At 33.6% G+C, this 25,681-nt stretch overlaps 1 protein-coding gene across 8 annotated transcripts in view; it reads left to right on the top strand.

Moving 5' to 3' along the window:
* Nucleotides 1–23,429, top strand: part of cita (citron rho-interacting serine/threonine kinase a) — a 103,075-nt gene extending 79,646 nt beyond the window's left edge. For 2 of the 8 annotated variants that reach the window (XM_048186690.1, XM_048186688.1), the window contains 16 exons: nucleotides 2,854–3,034; nucleotides 3,500–3,591; nucleotides 3,668–3,772; nucleotides 5,111–5,280; nucleotides 6,117–6,158; nucleotides 7,451–7,531; nucleotides 10,337–10,472; nucleotides 11,640–11,779; nucleotides 14,801–14,893; nucleotides 15,291–15,399; nucleotides 15,492–15,620; nucleotides 15,699–15,779; nucleotides 18,671–18,749; nucleotides 18,832–19,011; nucleotides 20,857–21,202; nucleotides 21,421–23,429. In XM_048186690.1, coding sequence (XP_048042647.1) covers nucleotides 2,854–3,034; nucleotides 3,500–3,591; nucleotides 3,668–3,772; nucleotides 5,111–5,280; nucleotides 6,117–6,158; nucleotides 7,451–7,531; nucleotides 10,337–10,472; nucleotides 11,640–11,779; nucleotides 14,801–14,893; nucleotides 15,291–15,399; nucleotides 15,492–15,620; nucleotides 15,699–15,779; nucleotides 18,671–18,749; nucleotides 18,832–19,011; nucleotides 20,857–21,202; nucleotides 21,421–21,447 — 1,991 coding nt within the window. In that variant the 3' untranslated portion in view covers nucleotides 21,448–23,429. Of the gene's footprint in view, nucleotides 1–2,853; nucleotides 3,035–3,499; nucleotides 3,592–3,667; nucleotides 3,773–5,110; nucleotides 5,281–6,116; nucleotides 6,159–7,450; nucleotides 7,532–10,336; nucleotides 10,473–11,639; nucleotides 11,780–14,800; nucleotides 14,894–15,290; nucleotides 15,400–15,491; nucleotides 15,621–15,698; nucleotides 15,780–18,670; nucleotides 18,750–18,831; nucleotides 19,012–19,124; nucleotides 19,286–19,311; nucleotides 19,412–20,856; nucleotides 21,203–21,420 lie in introns of those variants that run through there. The other 6 variants (XM_048186693.1, XM_048186692.1, XM_048186689.1 and 3 more) reach the window with 5 other exon arrangements.
* The last annotated feature ends 2,252 nt before the right edge of the window (nucleotides 23,430–25,681 follow it).

Raw genomic sequence — 25,681 nt, 5'->3', positions numbered from 1 at the left:
AGAAAACACACACACCTGCACACAGAAAAAACACACACACAGAAAAAACACACACACAGAAAACACACACACCTGCACACAGAAAAAACACACTCGCAGAAAACACACACACAAAAAACACACACTTGCACACACAGAAAAAACACACACACAGAACACACACACACCTGCACACAGAAAAAACACACTCGCAGAAAACACACACACAAAAAACACACACTTGCACACACAGAAAACACACACACACAGAAAACACACACACAGAAAACACACACACCTGCACAGAAAAAACACACTCATAGAAAACACACACACCTGCACACAGAAAAAACACACACACAGAAAACACACACACCTGCACAGAAAAAACACACTCATAGAAAACACACACACCTGCACACAGAAAAAAACACACTCGCAGAAAACACACACACAGAAAACACACACACCTGCAAACAGAAAACACACACACACAGAAAACACACACACCTGCACACAGAAAAAACACACTCGCAGAAAACACACACACCTGCACACAAAAAACACACACTTGCACACACAGAAAAAACACACACACAGAAAACACACACACCTGCACACAGAAAAAACACACTCGCAGAAAACACACACACAAAAAACACACAATTGCACACACAGAAAAAACACACTCGCAGAAAACACACACACAGAAAACACACACACCTGCACACAAAAAACACACACTTGCACACACAGAAAAAACACACTCGCAGAAAACACACACTCATAGAAAACACACACTTGCACACACAGAAAAAACACACACACAGAAAACACACACACCTGCACACAAAAAACACACACTTGCACACACAGAAAAAACACACTCGCAGAAAACACACACTTGCACACACAGAAAAAACACACACACTTGCACACACAGAAAACACACACACCTGCACACAAAAAACACACACTTGCACACACAGAAAAAACACACACACAGAAAACACACACACCTGCACACACAGAAAACACACACACCTGCACACAAAAAACACACACTTGCACACACAGAAAAAACACACTCGCAGAAAACACACACTCATAGAAAACACACACTTGCACACACAGAAAAACACACACACAGAAAACACACACACCTGCACACAAAAAACACACACTTGCACACACAGAAAAAACACACTCGCAGAAAACACACACTTGCACACACAGAAAAAACACACACACTTGCACACACAGAAAACACACACACCTGCACACAAAAAACACACACTTGCACACACAGAAAAAACACACTCGCAGAAAACACACACAGAAAACACACACTTGCACACACAGAAAAAACACACTCGCAGAAAACACACACACAAAAAACACACACACTTGCACACACAGAAAAAACACACACACAGAAAACACACACACCTGCACACAAAAAACACACACTTGCACACACAGAAAAAACACACTCGCAGAAAACACACACAGAAAACACACACTCGCAGAAAACACACACTTGCACACACAGAAAAAACACACACACTTGCACACACACAGAAAACACACACTTGCACACACAGAAAAAACACACACACAGAAAACACACACACCTGCACACAAAAAACACACACTTGCACACACAGAAAAAACACACTCGCAGAAAACACACACACAAAAAACACACACTTGCACACACAGAAAAAACACACACACTTGCACACACAGAAAACACACACTCGCAGAAAACACACACACAGAAAAAACACACTCATAGAAAACACACACTTGCACACACAGAGAAAACACACACACCTGCACACAAAAAACACACACTTGCACACACAGAAAAAACACACACCTGCAAACAGAAAACACACACACACAGAAAACACACACACTCAGAAAACGCACTCACAGAAAACACACACTCACACACATAAAACACACTAGCAGAAAACAGACACAAACACACAGAAAACAAACACCCACACACATAGAAAACAGACACACACACACACAGATAAAACACACACACAGAAAACACACACACCTGCACACAAAAAACACACACTTGCACACACAGAAAAAACACACACACACACAGAAAACACACACACACAGAAAACACACACACTCAGAAAACACACACTCACACACATAAAACACACTAGCAGAAAACAGACACAAACACACAGAAAACAAACACCCACACACATAGAAAACAGACACACACACACACAGATAAAACACACACACAGAAAACACACACACCTGCACACAAAAAACACACACTTGCACACACAGAAAAAACACACACACACACAGAAAACACACACACACAGAAAACACACACACTCAGAAAACGCACTCACACACATAAAACACACTAGCAGAAAACAGACACACACACAGAGAAAACACACACACCTGCACACAAAAAACACACACTTGCACACACAGAAAAAACACACACCTGCAAACAGAAAACACACACACACAGAAAACGCACACACTCAGAAAACACACACTCACACACATAAAACACACTAGCAGAAAACAGACACAAACACACAGAAAACAAACACCCACACACATAGAAAACAGACACACACACACACACAGATAAAACACACTTAGAGAAAACACACACACTCGCAGACGTTCGAGTTTTAAAGAACACGTCTGATGACTTGGTATTTTTTCATTCCACTTTCTCGCCGTTTATATTTTTAAACGCCCTCAGAATGTGTTTGTACCTTTAATGATTCCTAGATTTTAAGTATTTTTGTCTTTCTCATCTGCTCCCATCACTCCTCTCTCTGTTGACCTTTGATCTGGTCTCTCCGTCAGAGTGTCGTACCCTCTGCCACCCCAAGTGTTCTCCGTGTCTGCCCGCGACCTGCGGCCTTCCTGCGGAGTTCGCCTCGCACTTCACCGAGGCTCTGTGTCGGGATAAAGCCAGCTCGCCCGCCCTGCAGGTCAAAGAGGCGTCGGGTCACGTGCGTCTGGAGGGCTGGATGAAGCAGCCCAGGTGGGGTTATGATGATCGTGTGTGTTTGTATCGTGTTGCGGGTCAATCTGCCGGTGGTTTCCTCCAGATTTTCTGTGGAAAACATGATGATACTTTGACGTTTTGTTCTATAACGTGAACTGCACACACTCACACCCCAAACTAGATATATACATTTTCCAAAAATAAACATAACAGCTTCAAGATTTCTATTACAGTTATGATGTTTGCACGTTTCATGGTTAAAGCTGGGTTATAATAGTTAACTAAAACCATAGAAAACATTATAACATTAACTGAAATAACATCAAATATTAAACTTTTCTAATTTTTGTTTGGTTTGAGTTGAAGTACTAAAATAACTAAAACTTAATTTCACTGGGAATCGAACTCGTGGCATTGCGAGCGCCGTGAGTCTGCGGTTCAGAAAGTGCTTTTCCTGTTTTGGTTTTGTGAGTCATTGAGTGTCTGTGTGTGTTTTTGCAGGAACGGTAAGAGGGGGCAGCAGGGCTGGGAGAGGAAGTATGTGGTTCTGGACGGGACTAAAGTATCGATCTACGAGTCCGAGCCGTCAGAAGGTAGACGCTCACTCCATCAGATCGCCCGCCGGGGCTGGTGGGGTGTGTGTTCTGAACCCGTGTGTGTGTGTTTCAGACTCGGTGAAGCCGCAGGAGGAGTTTGAGTTGTGTTTGCCGGACGGTGAGGTGACGGTACACGGAGCCGTCGGAGCCTCTGAACTCATCAACACGGCTAAATCAGGTCAGCGCCTCTGAATGATCAAATAACTACACATGCATGTGGTCAGAAACATCCTGAGCGTTAGGCTTTGAAGCGTGTTACTGTCATTTTTTTGTCTATATTGTTTTTTTTTATTTCAGTTTTAGTTTTACTTTATTACTTCGTGTCTGAATATATATATATATTAATTAAGGATGCCCCAATGTTTTATAGTTTATTGCGTCCGTTTTCATACATACCACAAAAGCTAAACAATACAGAGCACAAGAAGTGCGCATTAAACTCTCTAAAGAACTGCGTGCTCTCATTGTCAGGCCATAGATTAGAACACCCGTCAAAATAAGAGTCCCGCCTTATTAAAGGAAATCTCATACATATTTAAACTTACAAAAAATATTAAAATGTATACAAAAACAAATTAGAAAATGTATCACAATAAAGTCTGTTACAATAAAGAAGGATTAATATGTATATAATTTATACAGTAAAGAATATGCAGTGTTATTTTACATTTGTTTACTTTATTTCTGTACCTGAAAACTATTAAACCTACCTCAAAACACTGTTTATCCAATCCAATGTTGTTCATTAGAAATGATTTGATGATGCAGCAGCAATAAACCTGCTAGTATATTTTAATGCTGGTGTTTTTGAACTTTGCTTATTTAAAACATGATCAAAATACTATCTATTTTGATGACAAAATGTCAAATAAGAGAGGAAGTGACACATATCGGTATCGGCCAATAATTGTTTCTTAAAATATCAGTGTATCCCTAATATATATTTTATTTTAGCTTCTTTTTTTTCTTTTTTTCAGTTTACGAAAGCAAACAAAATTATGTTGTTAATGGTTTTGTAGTATTATTTATATACAATTATAGTATTTTTTTATTTAATTTTAAGTTATAATTTTAGATTAGCTTTTATTTTTATATTTACAGTTTTCAATTTAAAATGATGTGATTTTATGTGATTTTTTTTTTTATTTTTATTATATATATTATTTATTTTACTTATTTCACTTACTTGTCAAGGCAAACATTTTTGTATATAATATTTCATATAATAATTGTATTTTTTTCTTTTTTTAATAAATTAAGATTTTTTTTTTTTTTTTTGCCTCTTATTTGTCTAAACCACTGAGATCTCAGACTTTATACTGACATATTTGACAAACATTTTACATTTATTTCAATTAGTGGCCAACTTAAACCAAGGCAACATTTTTAATTCTTATTAAAGATTTTAAGTAAAAGTTTTCTACTTGTGAGGGCCAAATGTCCTCAAATATTATCTGACTCGTGTGTGTGTGTGTGTGTGTGTGTGTGTGTGTGTGTGTGTGTGTGTGTGTGTCAGATATCCCGTACGTGCTGAAGCTGGAGTCTCATCCTCACACCACGTGTTGGCCGGGTCAGTCTCTGTACTTCATGGCTCCCAGTTTCCCAGATAAGCAGCGCTGGGTGGCTGTTCTGGAGTCAGTGGTCGCCGGCAGCAGAGGATCCCGAGAGAAAACCGAAGCAGACGCGGTGAGTGGAGATTATTTCCTGTGTCCGCTTCAGTCTGACCTCATGAAATTGTTTGACAGACACAGATTTCAGGGACATCGAAGGGCTCTGCCTTTTTTAAACCCTGTAAGCTTTAGTTTCTCAATGATTTACTGCGCAGATGCCCCGAAATCTTGTTCAGGTTTAGTTTTAGTAATTTTAGTGCTTTAACTTTAACTTATTTTATTTCAATTTGTTAATAGCCAACTTAAGCCATGGAAACATTTCTAATTTATGGTTTTAAGTGAGTTTTTATCTGATATTTTTATTTTATTTACGCTTTATTTAAAGTGACGAAAACAGCCCTGTGAATAAATGTTGTTTATATAATATAATAGTATTTGTTATTATTTTAAATTAGTTTTTATTTTTATATTCGCAGTTTCCATTTTAAAATGATTTTTAAGTTCAACTTATGTGCTTTTATCATTTTTTAATTATTTTTTAATGTCTATTATTATTTTTAAAAAGAAATTTTAGTATTGCAACTTAATTTTATTTTAATTGGATTTTATTTTAAAGTTTTTCAACTAATAATTGTACTTAATCTAATTTTATTTCAATTAACTAAAATGATTTTTAATAGTTTTAGTTGGATACGGTCTTCCAGCTCATTTGATGATTATTTTGTCATCTGTTTAAGCGTTCGCTAGCATATTCATCTGTTTTAGTCACTTTTTTTGCTCGTCTGCAATATTTATGAGCAGAAATTCAAAGAAAAGATCGATCATATCTAACATTCACAGACATTCAATATTTATTTTTATTTATTTATATTGTCTAACGCTGTGAGTGTGATTGTGTTCTGAACGCTGTAGGCCGGTGTTAAACGTCAGAAGACTCTCTCGCCGCTGGTTCAGGTAATCACGTTTGAGGGAAGCTCACACACACGTGTGTTTCCCAGCATGCCCCTCTGTCTGGTGGCCGTGTTGCTTGCATCATCAGACCGTCAGGTCACGTCCTCATCTCTGCGCTTCAGGAAACTGAATGAATGTCGCTGTACATCATCCGCAGACTCCAGTGTTTCCTGCAGTTGTGAGCTTGCAGACGGTGCTCTTGGGAAACAACAACAGTCTCGACATTGTGACGGTCTCACCATCAACAGCAGTGCATCTGATTCACTAACAAATGATTCTTATGAGTCAGTTCATTTTAAATGAATCTCTTAATGGATTCATTCACACTGCAGGTTGAAGTGCTCATTCATTGTTTTTTGTTTTGTTGTTCACAACATTTGAGACAAGATAATAATAAATTAGGAATTTATGTACCAGGATTTATTCTATAGAGATGGTAACATGAGATTATTAGTTTAAAAAACCTATTTAAATTATTATTATATATATATATATATATATATATATATATATATATATATATATATATATATATATATAGAATGATATTGTGATATTGAGTGATGTACAGGTAGATTGTTTATTTTAGCAACGTTGAATAATTGAACCCTCCACCTATACATAATTCAACATTAAAGAAAATAATAAAAAATAAAAATTGGATAATAAAAATAAACCCACCAACTGCCACATAATTGAACATTGTTAATGAAAATAATAAAAATTGATAATAAAAATATACCCACAACCTATACATAATTCAACACTGTAAAGAGAAAAAGATAATAAAAATAAACTCACCACCTATGTATAATTCATTGTTAAAGAAAATAAAAATAGATAATAAAAACAAACCCACCACCCATACATAATTCAGCATTAAATAAAGTCAGCACCTCTACATGTTGAATATTTAATGTTGTTGTAATAAATGTTAAACTATGTTGAATAATGTGTTGATGGTGTGTGAAGTAAAGAATGATATTTCTGTAAAGATAACAGGGAAATCATCGGTCAGGATGTGTGGGAATGACATTTATGTTTTAAAGTGCAGCACTGTAGAAGCAGTGAGACGTGACACATCATGTGACATGATATACATCAATATTTATGAAATAAATTCACAGTTTATTCACTTTTGTTCACGTCTGAAGCTCACTTCAGTAGGAAACACTGGCGGATCCTGAACGCTCTCAGTCTGTCTCGACACGCGCGCTTGGCTCCAGCATTCAAAGCTCCTTCACTCAGTGTGACTGTGGTGTTCTCATCTTCCGTCTCTCTCTTTCTCTCTACAGAAGCTGCTGGGAAACTCTCTGCTGAAGCTGGAGGGAGACGATCGGCTGGATATAAACTGTACTTTACCCCTGACGGACCAGGTACAGCAGCACTAGACATTCGACAGAGCATTCAGGACATAGCAGACGGAGACATTCGACTAATAATGAACATGTTATTAAGAGATTCTAGAGTTGTACAGTATACCCGTGTCATCATAGCATTGTGATGCCCAAGCCTAAAAAAAAAATATATATATATATAGCAAATAAAAATTATTTAAATAAACCCACCACCTACACATAATTCAACATTGTAAATAAAAAAAAAATTAAACGGAATATATATATATATATAATATATATAGAGGCTAAATGGCAGTAAATTATTCATAATTCACTGACACTTCCTTATTCATATATATATATATATATATATATATATATATATATGTATGTGTATGTATATAATTTTATAATGCAATATATTTACACAGAAAATTGAGATGTCACACAATATAAACAAATAAAATATTACATCTTTTTTGTGTTTTATACGGAAGAGGATTAGGGCCAAGCAATAATAAAAAAATAAAACCATCTCGAGATTAAAGCTGTTAAATTTCGAGAAAAAAGTCGAGATAAAATGTTGAGAATAAAGTCATTAAATTACGAGAACAAATTCGTTAAATTACGAGAACAAATTCGTTAAATTACGAGAACAAATTCGTTAAATTATGAGAACAAATTTGTAATCGTAATTTAACGATTTTTTTCTCGTAATTTAATGACTTTATTCTCAACATTTTATCTCGACTTTTTTCTCGATATTTAACGTCATTTTTCTCATAATTTAACGAATTTGTTCTCGTAATTTAACGACTTTTTTCTCAAAATTTAACGACATTTTTCTCATAATTTAACGAATTTGTTCTCGAAATTTAACGAGTTTTTTCTTGTAATTTAACGTAATTTAATGAATTTGTTCTCGTAATTTAACGAATTTGTTCTCGAAATTTAACGACATTTTTCTCATAATTTAACGAATTTGTTCTTGAAATTTTAACTTTTTTCTCGAAATTTAACAACATTTTATCTCTCATAATTTAACGAATTTGTTTTCTCGAAATTTAACTACTTTTTTCTCGTAATTTAACGACATTTATTCTCAAATTTAACAATTTTTCTTGATCTCGACTTTTTTCTCGTAATTTAACGACTTTTTTTCTCGTAATTTAATTTGACTTTTTCTCATAATTTAACGAATTTGTTCTCGAAATTTAACATTTTTTCTCGAATTTAATGACTCGACCTTTTTTTTTCTCGTAATTTAACGACTTTTTTCTCAAAATTTAACGACATTTTTCTCATAATTTAACGAATTTGTTCTCGAAATTTAACGAATTTATTTAACAATTTGTTCTTTTTTCTCGAATTGCTTTTTAACGTTTTACACTTTTTCTCATGAATTTGTTCTTTTATTTTTTCTCATTTAACGACTTTTTTCTCACGACATTTTTCTCATAATTTAACTCTTTTTTCTCGTAATTTAATTTCTCGCTTCTAACATGTAAAGCTGCTTTGAAACAATTACCAATTGTAAAAAGCGCTATATAAATAAATTTGACTTGACTTGACTTGACTTTTTTCTCGTAATTTAATGACTTTATTCTCAACATTTTATCTCGACTTTTTCTCTCGAAATTTAACAACATTTTTCTCATAATTTAACGAAATTTGTTCTTGAAATTTAACGACTTTTTTCTCGTAATTTAATGACTTTATTCTCAACATTTTATCTAGACTTTTTTCTCGTAATTTAACGACTTTTTTCTCGTAATTTAATGACTTTATTCTCAACATTTTATCTCGACCTTTTTCTCGTAATTTAACGACTTTTTTCTCGTAATTTAATTACTTTATTCTCAACATTTTATCTCGACCTTTTTCTCGTAATTTAACAACATTTTTCTCATAATTTAACAAATTTGTTCTCGTAATTTAACGACATTTTTCCTCATAATTTAATGACTTTATTCTCAACATTTTATCTCGACCTTTTTCTCGAGAAATTTAACGAGTTTTTTCTCGAAATTTAACAACTTTAATCTCGAGATGGTTTTATTTTTTTATTATTGCTTGGCCCTAATCCTCTTCCGTAGTTTTATTTACAAAAAATGAAACAAAATGATTTTTTTAAATAAATAAATACAAAATTATTTATTTTAATTTTACATATTTATATTTGAACTAATTATTACTTTAATTTATTATTACTACTATTATTTTTACTTATTACCTTTTTAAAACCTGATGTAATGTTTAATATACTTCATGTTGTTACAAACATAATTTTTATATCAATATGGTACAAGATTATCCTATTCAAATGAAGATCTGAAAAGTGCTCAGATTACGTTACCTATAATCTGTAATGTAATAATTACGTTTCTAACTACAATTTTCATCATGTAATTTGCATGCAGTAATGGACTACAATTTGTAAGTAGTCTTACTCAGCACTGTGTGTGTATGTTTATATGTGTGTGTATAAATATATATAGCAATGTTGAATAAGTGTTAATAAACCCACTACCTATACATTAATCAATATTGTTAAATAAAATAATAAAAAGTAAATGCATAAGAAAAATAAACCCACCACCTATGCATGTTGATTAATTAATATTGCAGCACATTTTAATGATGTTGAATAATGTGTATGTGGTTGATGAAATCAATGACAGGGAAATTCATTGGTCAGGAGGTGTGGCAGTGATATCTGTGTTTTAAACTGCTAAAAGCTGTCAGACCAGCATTTAAAAACGGTGCCAGCAGAACAACGAGCTCATGCGTCCTGACGGATCTGATCACATGACCGCGTGTGTGTGTGTGTGTGTGTTTCAGATCGTGCTGGTGGGCTCAGAGGAGGGTCTGTACGCCCTGAACGTCATCAAGAACTCGCTCACACACATCCCGGGACTCGACTCGGTGTTCCAGATACAGATACTGAAAGAGCTCGACAAGCTGCTCATGATCACCGGTCAGTGCTCATCACATGTGCTCTATCGGCTGAATTATTGGAGGGTAAAGGGTTAGTTCACCTAAAAACTTTAATTCTGTCATTAATGACTCGCCCTCATGTCGTTACACAACCCGTAAGACCTTCGTTCATCTTCAGAACACAAATTAAGATATTTTTGATGAAATCCGATGGCTCAGTGAGGCCTGCATTGACAGCAAGATAATTAACACTTTCAATGCCCAGAAAGCTACTGAAGACATATTTAAAACAGTCATGTGACTACAGTGGTTCAACCTTAATGTTATGAAGAGACGAGAATACTTTTTTGTGCGCCAAAAAAACTAAATAACGACTTTATTCAACAATATCTGATTTCAAAACACTGCTTCATGAAGCTTTACGAATCTTTAGTTTTGAATCAGTGGTTCGGAGCTCATATAAAACTGCCAAAGTCATGTGATTTCAGTAAACGAGGCTTCATTACGTTATAAGTGTTTCGAAATTTCAATAGTTCACCATGGGGGGCGTGATTTGTCAGTTTGATACACGCTTCGAACCACTGATTCGAAACAAAAGATTCGTAAAGCTTCATGAAGCAGTGTTTTGAAATCAGTTTGTTGAATAAAGTCATTATTTTGTTTTTTTGGCGCACAGAAAGTATTCTCGTCTCTTCAACAGGTTGAACCACTGTAGTCACATGACGGTTTTAAATATGTCTTTAGTACCTTTGTGAGCATTGAAAGTGTTGATTATCTCGCTGGCTATGCAGGCCTCAATGAGCCATCGGATTTCATCAAAAATATCTTAATTTGTGTCTGAAGTGAATGAAGGTCTTACGGGTGTGGAACAATGAGGGTGAGTAATTAATGACGAATTTTCATTTTTGGTGAACTAACTCTTTAATGGTAAAAAATTAAATAAAAAGAGAGCCATTTTTACTCTGTCCAATGATAATTTCAGCACATAGGGAATTAATCGCAGAACACATCAGATCAATCACGTCAGCTCTTCATACAACAGACTGTTTCAAAGCAGCTTCACTGTAATAAACAATCTTAATGTTGCAAAGTTATGAAGCAAACTCACTTCAGCTATAAGCAGCTCTATTAGTGTTGTTATTCTGCCCAATTGATGTCCTCATCCAATATTATGGGTAAAGTTCCTGAACATGAGGTGTGTGTGCAGGTGAGGAGCGCGCTCTGTGTCTGGTGGACATCAAGCGGGTGAAGCAGTCTCTGGCTCAGTCTCATCTGCCGGCGCAGCCTGATCTCAGTCCGTACATCTTTGAGGCGGTGAAGGGCTGCCATCTCTTCGCTTCTGGAAAGGTGAAGCATTCGCACGACCCCTGTGACCCATCGACTGCACACAGCGTATCATGTGTTTGATTATTTCCTACATCCACAGATCCTTCATCTAGATACAGTAGGATCAATGAGATTTCACTTTCACGCTTTAATCGGAGTTACAATTTTATTGCATTAGCAATTTTAGTACTTTAATTTCGTCTTCTATTAGCTGGCAAAACAACATTTCTAATTTTGCACATTTTTCATCTAATACTTATATTTTATTTCAGCTCATTTCAATGAACAAAACCAACCCTGTGACCAAAATCATGATGTTATTTCAGTATTATTTATATACAGTTACGTTTTTTGTTTTGAATTAGCTTTTTCTATATATATATATATATATTCAATTTTAGTTTAATTTGTCATTATTATATTAATAATGATATTTAGTTTTAATTTGTTTTATTTCAGTTTTAATTTTAGTCCAGCTTAAACTTATTTCAGTTTAATTTTGTTTTACATTTTTCTATTTAATTTTATTTCAGCTAATTAAAACGCGCATGTGAAATTGATGTTTAGTGTTATTTTAGTATTTTTTTATGTATTATGTTTTGAATTAGCTTTTAGTAATTGTATGCGCTTTTGTAATTTTTATAAGTTTTATTTAAGTAGTTATTAAATATGACTATATTTATGTATTTATTACTTTATATACTTTAAATTTTAGTTTAGTTTAATTTTTAGTAATTTTATGTGATTTTGTCATTTTTACAAGTTTTATTTATAAGTAGTTATTAAATATTACTTTATATTTATTATGTATTTATTACTTTATATACTTTAAATTTTAGTTTAGTTTAATTTTTAGTAATTTTATGCGCTTTTGTCATTTTTATAAGTTTTATTTATAAGTTTTATTTATTTATAAGTAGTTATTAAATATGACTATATATTTATGTATTTATTACTTTATATACTTTAAATTTTAGTTTAGTTTAATTTTTAGTAATTTTATGTGCTTTTGTTAAGTATTTAGTAAATATGACTATTTATTATGTATTTATTACTTTATATACTTTAAATTTTAGTTTAATTTTTAGTAATTTTATGTGCTTTTGTCATTTTTACAAGTTTTATTTATAAGTAGTTATTAAATATTACTTTATATTTATTATGTATTTATTACTTTATATACTTTAAATTTTAGTTTAGTTTAATTTTTAGTAATTTTATGTGCTTTTGTCATTTTTACAAGTTTTATTTATAAGTAGTTATTAAATATTACTTTATATTTATTATGTATTTATTACTTTATATACTTTAAATTTTAGTTTAGTTTAATTTTTAGTAATTTTATGTGCTTTTGTTATTTTTACAAGTTTTATTTATAAGTAGTTATTAAATATTACTTTATATTTATTATGTATTTATTACTTTATATATTTTATATATTACTTTATATATTTTAAATTTTAGTTTAATTTTTAGTAATTTTATGTGCTTTTGTCATTTTTACAAGTTTTATTTATTTATAAGTAGTTATTAAATATTACTTTATATTTATATGTATTTATTACTTTATATACTTTAAATTTTAGTTTAGTTTAATTTTTAGTAATTTTATGTGCTTTTGTCATTTTTATAAGTTTTATTTATAAGTAGTTATTAAATATTACTTTATATTTATTATGTATTTATTACTTTATATATTTTAAATTTTAGTTTAATTTTTAGTAATTTTATGTGCTTTTGTCATTTTTACAAGTTTTATTTATAAGTAGTTATTAAATATTACTTTATATTTATTATGTATTTATTACTTTATATACTTTAAATTTTAGTTTAGTTTAATTTTTAGTAATTTTATGTGCTTTTGTCATTTTTATAAGTTTTATTTATAAGTAGTTATTAAATATTACTTTATATTTATTATGTATTTATTACTTTATATACTTTAAATTTTAGTTTAGTTTAATTTTTAGTAATTTTATGTGCTTTTGTCATTTTTACAAGTTTTATTTATAAGTAGTTATTAAATATTACTTTATATTTATTATGTATTTATTACTTTATATACTTTAAATTTTAGTTTAGTTTAATTTTTAGTAATTTTATGTGCTTTTGTCATTTTTATAAGTTTTATTTATTTATAGTAGTTATTAAATATTACTTTATATTTATTATGTATTTATTACTTTATATATTTTATATATTACTTTATATATTTTAAATTTAGTTTAATTTTTAGTAATTTTATGTGCTTTTGTCATTTTTACAAGTTTTATTTATAAGTAGTTATTAAATATTACTTTATATTTATTATGTATTTATTACTTTATATACTTTAAATTTTAGTTTAGTTTAATTTTTAGTAATTTTATGCGCTTTTGTCATTTTTATAAGTTTTATTTATAAGTTTTATTTATGTTATAAGTAGTTATTAAATATGACTATATATTTATATATTTATTACTTTATATACTTTAAATTTTAGTTTAGTTTAATTTTTAGTAATTTTATGTGCTTTTGTTATTTTTTGTTTTATTTATAAGTATTTAGTAAATATGACTATTTATTATGTATTTATTACTTTATATACTTTAAATTTTAGTTTAATTTTTAGTAATTTTATGTGCTTTTGTCATTTTTACAAGTTTTATTTATAAGTAGTTATTAAATATTACTTTATATTTATTATGTATTTATTCATTTATATACTTTAAATTTTAGTTTAGTTTAATTTTTAGTAATTTTGTGCTTTTGTTATTTTATTATGTTTTATTTATAAGTAGTTATTAAATATGACTATATATTTATTAATTATATTTATTTTTATTACTATATATTTATTCATTTTAATTTAATTTATTATAAACTTATTTCAGTTTATTGCCAAGGCAACATTTCTAATTTTAGTTTTTGTTTTTAATCTAATATTTTATTTTATTTCAGATTTATTTAAATGTACAAAAATGTTTTCAATGGTTTTAGTTAATGATAATGATTACATCTGCTGGTTTATCAGTATACTGAAGAATGAAGCGTGTGTTTCAGATCGACTCTGGCATGTGTATCTGTGCCGCGATGCCCAATAAAATCACCATCCTGCGCTTCAACGACGCGCTCAACAAGTTCTGCATCAGAAAGGTGACGTATAAAGAGCAAACAGACACGCATGTTTCAAATGCCCCAGTTATGATCTTTCATGTCGTGTGTAATGATGCTGTTTGTGAATGCAAAGTTTCAAAGATCAGATAAATGGAGTTTAGAAAGAAAGAATTGATTCTGACCAATCAGAGCAGAGCAGCTCTCAGAAAGGCGGGGTTTAGAGAGACCGAATCTTCGAACGAAGTGTTTCAGACACTGAGAGAAAAGAGCTGATGCTGCAGTGGATATTATGAGAAAATGAAAATGTTTTTGACCTTTGATGCTTGTAAACCTGTTTTTGGAGACTCTAAAACAACATTAGGAAGCTTTAAAATAGCAATAAAAGTGCACTTTAACTTCCTCCATTCATGTGTGTATCTGCTGCTCTTCTCCGCAGGAGATCGAGACGTCCGAGCCCTGCAGCTGCATTCACTTCACAGGATACAGCATCATCATCGGCACCAACAAGTTCTATGAGATTGAGATGAAGCAGTACGTGCTGGAAGGTGAGATGACGGACACACATGACTGTCTGTTTCACTGCGCCAGTGCTGCTGTTAAACTGACCCGGTGTGTGTGTGTGTGTGTGTGTGTTCAGAGTTTCTGGATAAGAACGACGTGACGCTGGCCTCGGCCGTGTTCGCCGCCTCCTCCCACAGTTTCCCCATCTCCATCATCCAGGTGTCGAGCGCGCCGCAGAAAGTCGAGTATCTGCTCTGCTTCCACGGTGCGTGTGTGATCGTGACCGCTGTGTGTGAGACGTGTTGTGAATCTGTGTTTGACCAGTGTGTGTCGTTGCTTGTAGAGTTTGGCGTGTTTGTGGACGCCTACGGCCGCAGGAGTCGCAGCGATGACATCAAATGGAGCCGCCTGCCTCTGTCCTTCGGTAAAACTTTATCAAAATGAATCTGTTTTATTCAGTCAGTAGTTTAGTTTAGATCAGTTCACACCAAGAGCGACACAGAAAAGCAGAACAAATCACAGGGAAACTGTTTACACCAACAAACACGTCACAATATAATTATATATATATATTTATTTATTTATAACATAATGCATATATGTATTTATATAATATGTATTTATTTGAATGAATATAAATGTTTTATTTATTAATATATTTGATTATATATATTAAATCAAATATGTTTTTAAATATTTGTAATATATGTTATGTATAATACAGTTGTATGGAAAAGTATGTGAACCACTTGCAGAATCTGTGAAAATGAATAATTTTAATAAAATAAGGGAGATCATTCAAAATGCATGTTATTTTTTGTTTAGTACTGTCCTGAGTAAGATATTTTACATAAAAGATGTTTACAATTAGTCAAAAAATAGCTAAATTTATTAAAATAACCCCATTCATAAGTATGTGAAGCATTGATTCTCAATACTGTGTGTGGTCACCTGATGATCCACGACTGTTTGTGTGTTTTGTGATGGTTGTTCATGAGTCTCTTGTTTGTCCTGAGCAGTTAAACTGAGCTCTGTTCTTCAGAAAAATCCTCCAGATCCTGCAGATTCTTCAGTTTTCCAGACGACTGAGGGACTCAAACTGAGGGACAACTATTAAAAAAGGTTCAAACATTCACTGACGCTCCAGAAGGAAACATGATGCATTAAGAGTCGGGGGTGAAAACTTTTGAACAGGATGAAGATGTCACAATTTTTCTTATTTTGTTTAAATATCATTGTTTTTCATTTAGTACTGCCCTTCAGAACCAACAGAAGATACTTGCATGTTTCCCGGAAGTCAAATTAAATACAATTTACCTTGATCTTCAAATTCAAAAGTGTTCACCCCTCGTCTCTTAATGCATCGTGTTTCCTTCTGGAGCATCAGTGAATGTTTGAACCTTTTTTAATAGTTGAGTTTGAGTCCCTCAGTCGTCTGGAAAACTGAAGAATCTGCAGGATCTGGAGGATTTTTCTGAAGAACAGAGCTCAGTTTAACTGCTCAGGACAAACAAGAGACTCATGAACAACCATCACAAAACACACAAACAGTCGTGGATCATCAGGTGACCACACACAGTATTGAGAATCAATGCTTCACATACTTATGAATGGGGTTATTTTAATAAATTTAGCTATTTTTTGACTAAATGTAAACATCTTTTATGTAAAATATCTTACTCAGGACAGTACTAAACAAAAAATAACATGCATTTTGAATGATCTCTCTTATTTTGTTAAAATTATTCACACTTTCACAGATTCTGCAAGTGGTTCACTTACTTTTTCCTGCAACTGAATATGAAGAGTTTGGTTCCAAAATGCTATAAATCCGTTTTGATTAATTTGAGTAAAAATGTGTTTTCTTTACCAAGAAAGCGGAAAGATGAAAACCTCTATTTTCTGTTTCAAACTTTCACAGAGCATCTTTTGGTTATAAAAACATTAAAAATTCAAATCTACATTTTGATTTTAAAAGGTTTTTTATAAGAACTGATTTTTTTTTTTCCCCAAAATGCAATAAATCCATGACACGTTTTTTTGTTTGTTTTTTTTTTTTCAAAATGCAATAAATCCATCAATATAAAAGTTGTTTTTCATATTGAAAATACACAACAAAGTAAGTTGATTCACATATATGACAGCCTCTGAACTTTGTCAATCTTAGATTCAGGCATTTGACCAAAAACACATTCAGTCGTCGCTCCAAAAATGAATGTTAATGTTATAAATTAATTATGTCTCTGTTTGTCATTAGCGATTTAAGAGTATCTGGCGCCACCGCACGGTTAAAATAAACACATTTGAGTACATTGGTATTAAAAACGGCTTTTAAAAACTGTTCATGATTCAGTTTTGGGGAGCGTGACAGAAGTTTGATGAACAAGCAACAGCCGTATTTTTCCTCCTCCGACTCGAGTGCCTCATCTTCTTCATCTCCTCACGTTAATAATTACATTTCCATGACTCGCGTTTCCTCCCCACCACAGAAACCACCACAGGTTCATCAATGCCGTCAGAATTATTCATTTTTCTGTTTTTGTTGATCACAAAGTACAAAGTAGAGAAGGGAAACTAGGATGCCGGGTGTTTTCAGAGTGCCGCCATTACTGTTTACAGAGCGTGGAATGGTGCGCTGTGATTGGTTGCGTTCTGCAGAGAAGGGAGACTGGCGTTTGTCACGTTTTGGAAAGAAGGAGAGAAAACATGACAGAATAACACGACGGATATCACATTTTGTGCAAAATTAATAAATTACTTTTCAATACTGACCAGATACAATACTGATTTTGGCAGAAACTAAATGTTTATCACATTTTGGAACCAAACTCTTCATATATTATAATACTTATATAATGTGATGAGTCCATTTATGATATATATATAATATACACTACCATTCAAAAGTTTAGAGTCGGTAAGTTGTTTTTATGTTTTTGAAAAAAGTCTTTTCTGCTCGCCAAGACTGCATTTATTTAATCAAAAATACACTAAAAATGTGAAATATTATTACAATTCAAATAACTGTTTTCTATGTGATTATATTGTAAACTGTAATTTATTCCTTTGATCAAAGCTGAATTTTCAGCATCAGTTGTGCTGTTTCTCAATCTTGTTCAATCTCACATGAAATTAAATTAACTTAATTCATGTTTCTGGTCTTATTGTGAATGATTCATTGGTGCTCTTAATAAAAATGCTCCACTTCTGTTAAATATCTGTTCAGGCCTCGTTCTAGCAGCCTCACATTGAGACTCTCTTCAGATATCACACACACTTTATCACATGAGCTCCAAATCCTGTGTTTCTCCACAGCGTACAGAGAGCCGTACCTGTTTGTCACGTACTTCAACTCTCTGGACGTCATCGAGGTTCAGAGTCACTCTGCGCTCGGGTAAAACTGCCGCCCAGTATGTTTTGTGGTTTGGTTCTTGATGTTTGTTGGAGACACTGAATCGAGTGCTGTGTGTGTTCAGGCCACATGCTTACGCACACCTGGACATTCCCAACCCACGTTACCTGGGTCCCGCCATCTCGTCCGGCGCCGTGTATCTGGCCTCGTCCTACCAGAACAAGCTGCGTGTCATTTGCTGCAAAGGCAATCTGAGCCAGGAGGGATCGAGCGCAGAACCACAGAGAAACGGCTCCACCCGCAGGTCAGTGCTTTGAGTGCATGGAGAGCTTCCTGTCATGTGGTTTCACTGGAGGAAGCTTGATTAGGAACTGATGAATCCTTTATATATGTGTATATATATATAATTCCCCCCAGCAGAGACACAGAAAACAGCAGATCATGAGAACAGAACACTGAGAGTTTGACATCAAAACTGATGAAGAAGACATAAAGTGAATAATGATTTAAACGTGTCAGTCCAATCTGTGTGAACGACCCCATGTGACCTGAAGTCTGGCTGTAATTGGTCCAGAGGTTCTGACTGTTTCTCTCTTCTTTACAGGAAGAAAAGTGCTTTCTTTATATGTGCAAAGGAGTGACTGAGCATGAACGTTTTAACCTGATGATGAATAAAGTGTTTTTAAGGAGAATATTCTAAACCACTGAACATGTGACTAGTTTTAATGTGACGCACTGAACGCTGGAATATAATTTTAAGGCACAGGGTAAAAATATCACATACTTTCCCCAGCTGATTGATCATAGTACATTTAGACAGTAGTTTTGTGTTACAAGTTTTCTTCCTCAGCTCTGATTATATCATGTTTTGAGAAGTTCCTGTTCATTTTATGGTGTCATTTAAAAGCATAATTCTGTTGAAATGTCATTATGGATATGGCGGATGAGGAGACTGGTGATTGGTAAGTAGTCCTGTGAGGTGAACCGCTTTAGTAGCGCACATGATGAGTGGTGTTCACTGGTCTGATGGGTGTGTGCTTCATTATCAGCTCTGGAGGTGTCACATTAATAACTATATTTCATCTCTTCTCACTGGTGAATGTCTGTCAGGTGACTGTAAGCCCCGGGCCCTATGAAATCCATTTTATTTTTTCCCAATTTCCGTTTTTTCTTTTAATTTTTCTGGATTTTTATTTTTTTTTTTTTTTTTTTTTTTTTTGAACTGAATTTTAATGGTTAAATTAAATTTTATTAATCAAATCAAAAGAAAGCATGTCTAATTAATTGAAATAATGAATCTTGTCCAATTTACCAACAATTTATTTAAAGTTTAACAAAAAAATTAGGGCCCTATATGATGTACGTTTCATTCTTTCCCCTCAAATTTTTTTTTTTTTTTTTACCAAATTCTGTTTTCTGGATTCCATTTTAATGGTTTATTACATTTTAATAATTAAAAAGCATGTCTAATTAATTGAATTCTTAAAGACAACAATATTTATTAATTAAAAAAATATATTTTTATGAAATGTTTGGTTTTTTCAGAAATTCTGTTGTGTATTTTAATTTTGATCATCAAATGAACACATACCATTAAATTTATCTTTTAATCATTAAATTAAACTTTTTTTTGTCAAACAATGTGCTGCACAGCAGAGCTTTACTGTTAAAATTAAAACATGGTAGAAAAAACTGAGATTATTCCTTAAAAATATAGTTTTAATAATTTATTATTAAATTAATGTATCTAAATTCTACTGTACAACAGTAATATGTTTCTGTCCAGTTAAATCGAACTTTTATTTTGACGGTTTGCCTAGAGCTTTGAGTTTCTCTGTGTTTATGACGGTTGCTTTCTCAAACGAAGCAGTTAAATGCTGATGAAGTGACTTTCAGAGCGGCTCTGGAGATGAATTTGACAAAATTTGACAAATTCCGTGACATTATATAGTAAATTCCGTTTTTATGACACGATTCTGTCTGCGTTTCCTGCGTTGTGGAAATCATAGGGACCTCCCCTTTATCAGTGTGTTCATGTACACTGTATAGTTTCCTCCAGCTCTTGTGTAGCTGTAATAGATTAAATGATGTGGTTATTGTAGCAGATTTCTGTGAAGGACTGACTTGGACTGTGTTTCTCTCCCCGCAGCCCAAACAAGCGCGGTCCTCCCTCCTACAACGAGCACATCTCCAAGCGTCTGGCCGCCATGCCCGCCGTACAGGAAGGGCTTCACCAGCCCGGGACGCCCCACCGCTACCGCGAGGCTCGCACGGAGTTCCGGCGGGACAAGTCGCCCGCGCGCCCCCTCGACCGAGAGAAGTCGCCGGGCCGGCTGGAGAGGTCGCCCGGGAGGATAATGGACCCTCGGCTGGACCGTTCGCCGGGCCGCGTCATGGACCTGCGCAGGGAGAGGTCGCCCGGCCGGGCGTTTGAGGAGCCCCGTCAGAGACTGCACACGGGATCGGCACGAACGCCCATCAACACTGTTAACAAGGTCAGGACGACTGAACACACACAACTTTACTAGCGAGACGCTGGTTTGCTTTATCCAGCTGAGAAACTTAGTTTGAGAGGTTCGCTCAGTCTGTATTTCACACGGCGTGATGCGTGACGGCTCGCGCTCTTCACAATCACAGAGCTGAACGTGGACGTTTGTACAGTTATACAAAAAAACACTTTTCTTGCTGTTAAAATCTCTGTTTGTGTGTCCAGCAGGTGTGGGATCAGTCATCGGTGTAAGCACCACAACAGGAAGCACGTGTCATCAGATCCCGTACGGATGTGGGAAACTCACAGCACAATGTCCCGCACCACATGACCACACAGATCTGGCCAGCGTTTACTAGTGCTAACATTTCTAAACAACACTAACACGCAGACGGGAGGACGGGAGTTTTGCCTGTTGTTTGTCTTGATTTTCCTGTCCTTTCTCTTTTTACTTCCTTCTGTTTCTGATGGAAGCTTGTTTCTGCCACCGAATACAAAAATAATCTTACAATTCTGACCTTTTCTCACAATTGCAAGTTTATATCTTTCATTTGCAAGTTATAAACTCGTTATTGTTTGAGTTTACATCTCGTAATTCTGGTTGAATTCTGAGTTTACACTTCACAACTTATACTTCTTTTTCTTCCGACATGGAAAAAGGGAATTAAATAGGCGTTTTTTAACTTTTTATCTCACAATTCTGTTTTTTTTCTCACAATTGCGAGAGGAAAAAAATCAAAATTGTCAGATAAAGAGTCTCCCAATTCTGGCTTTTTTTCCGCAGAATTAAAAAAAAATGTCATTTTTAAAATTCAGACTGTCCTCAGAATTACGAGTTTATATCTCACAATTCTGAATTTCAGGAAAAAATGAGTGTGAGAAAAAGTCGCAATTACATTTTTATTTTTTTATTCCAGAGTGAAAAGAAAAAAAAACAAAATTGCGAGATCTTAGAATTCAGAGAAAAGATATAAACTTGCAGTTGTGAGGAAAAAAGTCTGAATTGTGAGAGAAAACATCACAATTACCTTCTATTTTAAGTTATAAACTCATTATTGTGAGTTTACGTCTTGTAATTTTGACTGAATTCTGAGTTTACATTTCACACTTCAGCTTTCTTTTGCTTCCGCCATGGAAAAAGGAAATTTAAAAGGTATTTTTAAATTTTTAAAACAACCTAAATTGTCAAAGCGTTTACATTTCGCAAGTCTGGCTTTTTTCACAGAATTTTAAAACAAAATGTTTTAAAAATTTTTAAAATATTCTCTGAATTTTGAGTTTATATTTCACGAAAAAAATGCGTGAAATAAAAAAAATTCGCAATTACCTTTTTTATTTTTTATTCCACGGTGAAATGAAAACAAAAAACAGAATTGTGAAACTTGCAAGAAATAAACTCAGAATTGTGAGGGAAAAAGTTTTCTATAGTTTTTATTCCGTGGCAGAAATAAGTTTCCATCGTTTCCTTGACTCTCTCTCCCTCTCTCTTCCCACACTACCCACAATCCCCGGCGACAGCGTAGCGTCCGTCTCGGCGGAAGGGAATCTTTGTAAGCCTTCAGAATGTCACACGTGACCCTTGTAAATACGCCCACAGGATGTTTTTTATAAGACGATATCAAAGCGAATCGCGAGGCGGGTCTATTTTTGTTAAAAACGAAGCGCGAGGAACTGGTTTGTAACGCGCCCGACTGGATGTCTCGATCTGAACATTTTGCTTGAATCAAGCTGGCGTGTTTTCGTCGTGTCACGTACCGGCTTCTCCAGCTCCGGTGTTCGGTGTCGTGTTGGGAGCTTTACCCAGAACTCTTGTCGTAGTATATCGTCTGCTTTTCTCAATAGCACAGACCGAGAATGCCATGATGAACTCAGGATCAGAATGTATGAATCCTAAAGGAATCGCTCTCGTATCTTTCCACAGACGAAGTGCCCTGTAAAGCAGCAATCGCCGCTATTTCCGCGCAGCCGTGATGATGTATTGAGCGCGTTCAACTCCATTCGTGCGGTGACGTCTCGTTCTGTCGCATGGAGACGTTGTGACGGGTTTGTTCTGTTCCCGCTTCTCATTTCTGTTCCCTGTATAACTTGATGCACTTCATTCTGCGCTAATCGATGCTGATGTTAACCCACTGCTGACCACAGATGTAGCCTTTCTTGTTTTCTCAGTTTTTTTTTTATGATTATGGTCCAATAGCATTATCTATAGCCACTAATAAACAAAAGTTCTATCTTTATCCGAGCCTCTGCGTCGTTCTTCGGTCTGTTTTGGTGTCGGTGTGACTCGTTTGACTTTCAGAATCATATTTTCAGGTCAAACGGGATGTTCGGTGAGACTAAATGTGGGATGGGACTTGATTTTCACCTTCAGGAATTCACTGGATGGTGGAAAGAGTCTCTGTCTGACAGGTGAGTGAGAAATAAGAGGGATTGATGACGTTCCTGAGGAAATTTGATGAAAGATTATGAACTTTGAAACGGATTGAATCGGACCAGAATAACCCTCCGAATGCATTAAAAACTATACGTGAGATTATAACTTAATATTTTTCAACTAAAACCATATTGCATCTAATCAGTAACTTCTCATTAATGAGTGAATGCACACAAGTTTTGAATGTTACCTTGTTTTTACTTCATTTACCTCCTTTTTATTAATTGGAAAAATTTAGAAATTCTTTGATGCAAGAAAATATATATTTTTATCAGTATTTATGAGAAGTTTTATTTGAATATATCACAAGATGAAATTTATATGAACATATAATATGAGAATTACCAGATGACTTTAATGGATTTAAACTCATGACTGCTCAAAACTGTCTAAATTTATGAAACCTACATTTTCTTCTTCTGACGAAACATCAATATTACTCTAAAACTTTTTCAAACAAAATATATTAATTTTACTTGCATAAACTTTTACTTTCATATGAAAAAATGATGATAAACAGCTTGAATCTCCTTTTCGTTTATCAGGGTGAAATGTGGACGTTTTCTTTTCCAAACCCTCTTTCCTTTTTCAAGTTTAGACTCTTTGGTCTATGAACTTTTGCTCTACAAACACATTAAGACATTTGTCATTTTATTTTCATTTCAGACTTACTGTGTTCATGTGTGAGCTTCTTTATTAACAAGTGGGAAGGTAAAAATGTGTGTGTAGGAAAGAGGCTAAATGTATTTTACAGAAGTCATTTGAGACTAATCTAACTAATGCATGTAAAAAATAAAAACACCTTAATTTGATGTGTAAAGCCACAATTCACTTTCAGGTCAAAATGGACTTGAATGCAAAAGGTGTAACAATTTACTGTAGTTTATCTCTTACATAATGAATAAATGAAGTGTATTTGGACAGTGTTAATCCTTGTGCGTCAATTCAAAAAAGTTACACAGGTCCAAAAAGGACACAAATATCCATAAACATTTGAATCTTGGGAGCACAGACTTAAGTTTGGTCTCATTTTGGCAGATTATTGTTTAAGTTTAAAAAGTGAAATAAGAAAAAAGTTATAGAAGTTTATGAAACATGTTGAACTCTAAACCTGCTAGAAAATCAAAGCCATACATCTAAACAAGTTGTGTTCCAAATTTGAGGTTGATATCTCAAAAAATGAGCTTTCAGTAAGATTTTGTTTGGATGCAGTACCACATATTCACCATTAGATGCCAGCAAAGCTCTGCCTGTACAGTACACACACTGGTTGGATTTGTGATTTACAGTAGAGTATCTCTCTCAAATATTACACACATAAACCACACTCTGACATCCACACCAACACAATCACACAATTATAGCTGGATAATTTATCCAGTTGACTCTATAATATGCAGAAGCAGAAAACGGGAATAAAGTGAGTATTTGCTTTATAGGTCAAACCTGAGAAAATGGAACCATCTGATAAAAAATAGTCAAAAAATTAATTTTGTAGTCTTGCCAACAGAATGAAAGCCTATTGCATCATTTTATGGTTGAATGGTCCTGGGGTTAAAAATGTCAGTTTTAATGGGTTTCAATGGGGACATTTTAGTCCTTAAGGTCCTGAGAGGAACTATTTTGTGTTACTAGAGTAAAATAGATTTTTGAAAGGAAATGGAGGTGAAATAGTACAATTCCAATAAAAATACACACTTGTGCCAAATTTTATGCAGTTGGCATTAACACAGGCAAAATTATCAAAAAAAAAAAAAAAAAAACTGAAAAAGACAAAGATGTCGCACAAGGGTTAACACACTTTTGAACTAAAAACAATGGATTAAAAAAAAAAAGTTTATGTTCCTCTTCTGAGTCAAAACAGCCCAGAACTAGTTTCTTTTATCTCTGGGTAAAGTAAAGGTTCACCTCTAATTTAATAACTTCTTCCAGAATTATCAGTGATAAAAATAAGCAAAGAATTTGATGAGAATATTTTATCTTGCGTTCATGTCAACAATTTTCTGGCTAGTAAAAATTATTTTTAAAGAGAATCGATCCTCACATAAAAATATT

This window comes from Megalobrama amblycephala, linkage group LG4 (genome assembly GCF_018812025.1).
Source record: "Megalobrama amblycephala isolate DHTTF-2021 linkage group LG4, ASM1881202v1, whole genome shotgun sequence".
Lineage (NCBI taxonomy): Eukaryota > Metazoa > Chordata > Actinopteri > Cypriniformes > Xenocyprididae > Megalobrama > Megalobrama amblycephala.
The sequence above is the reverse complement of the archived record's forward strand: the minus strand, read 5'-3'. Positions and strand labels throughout refer to the sequence as shown.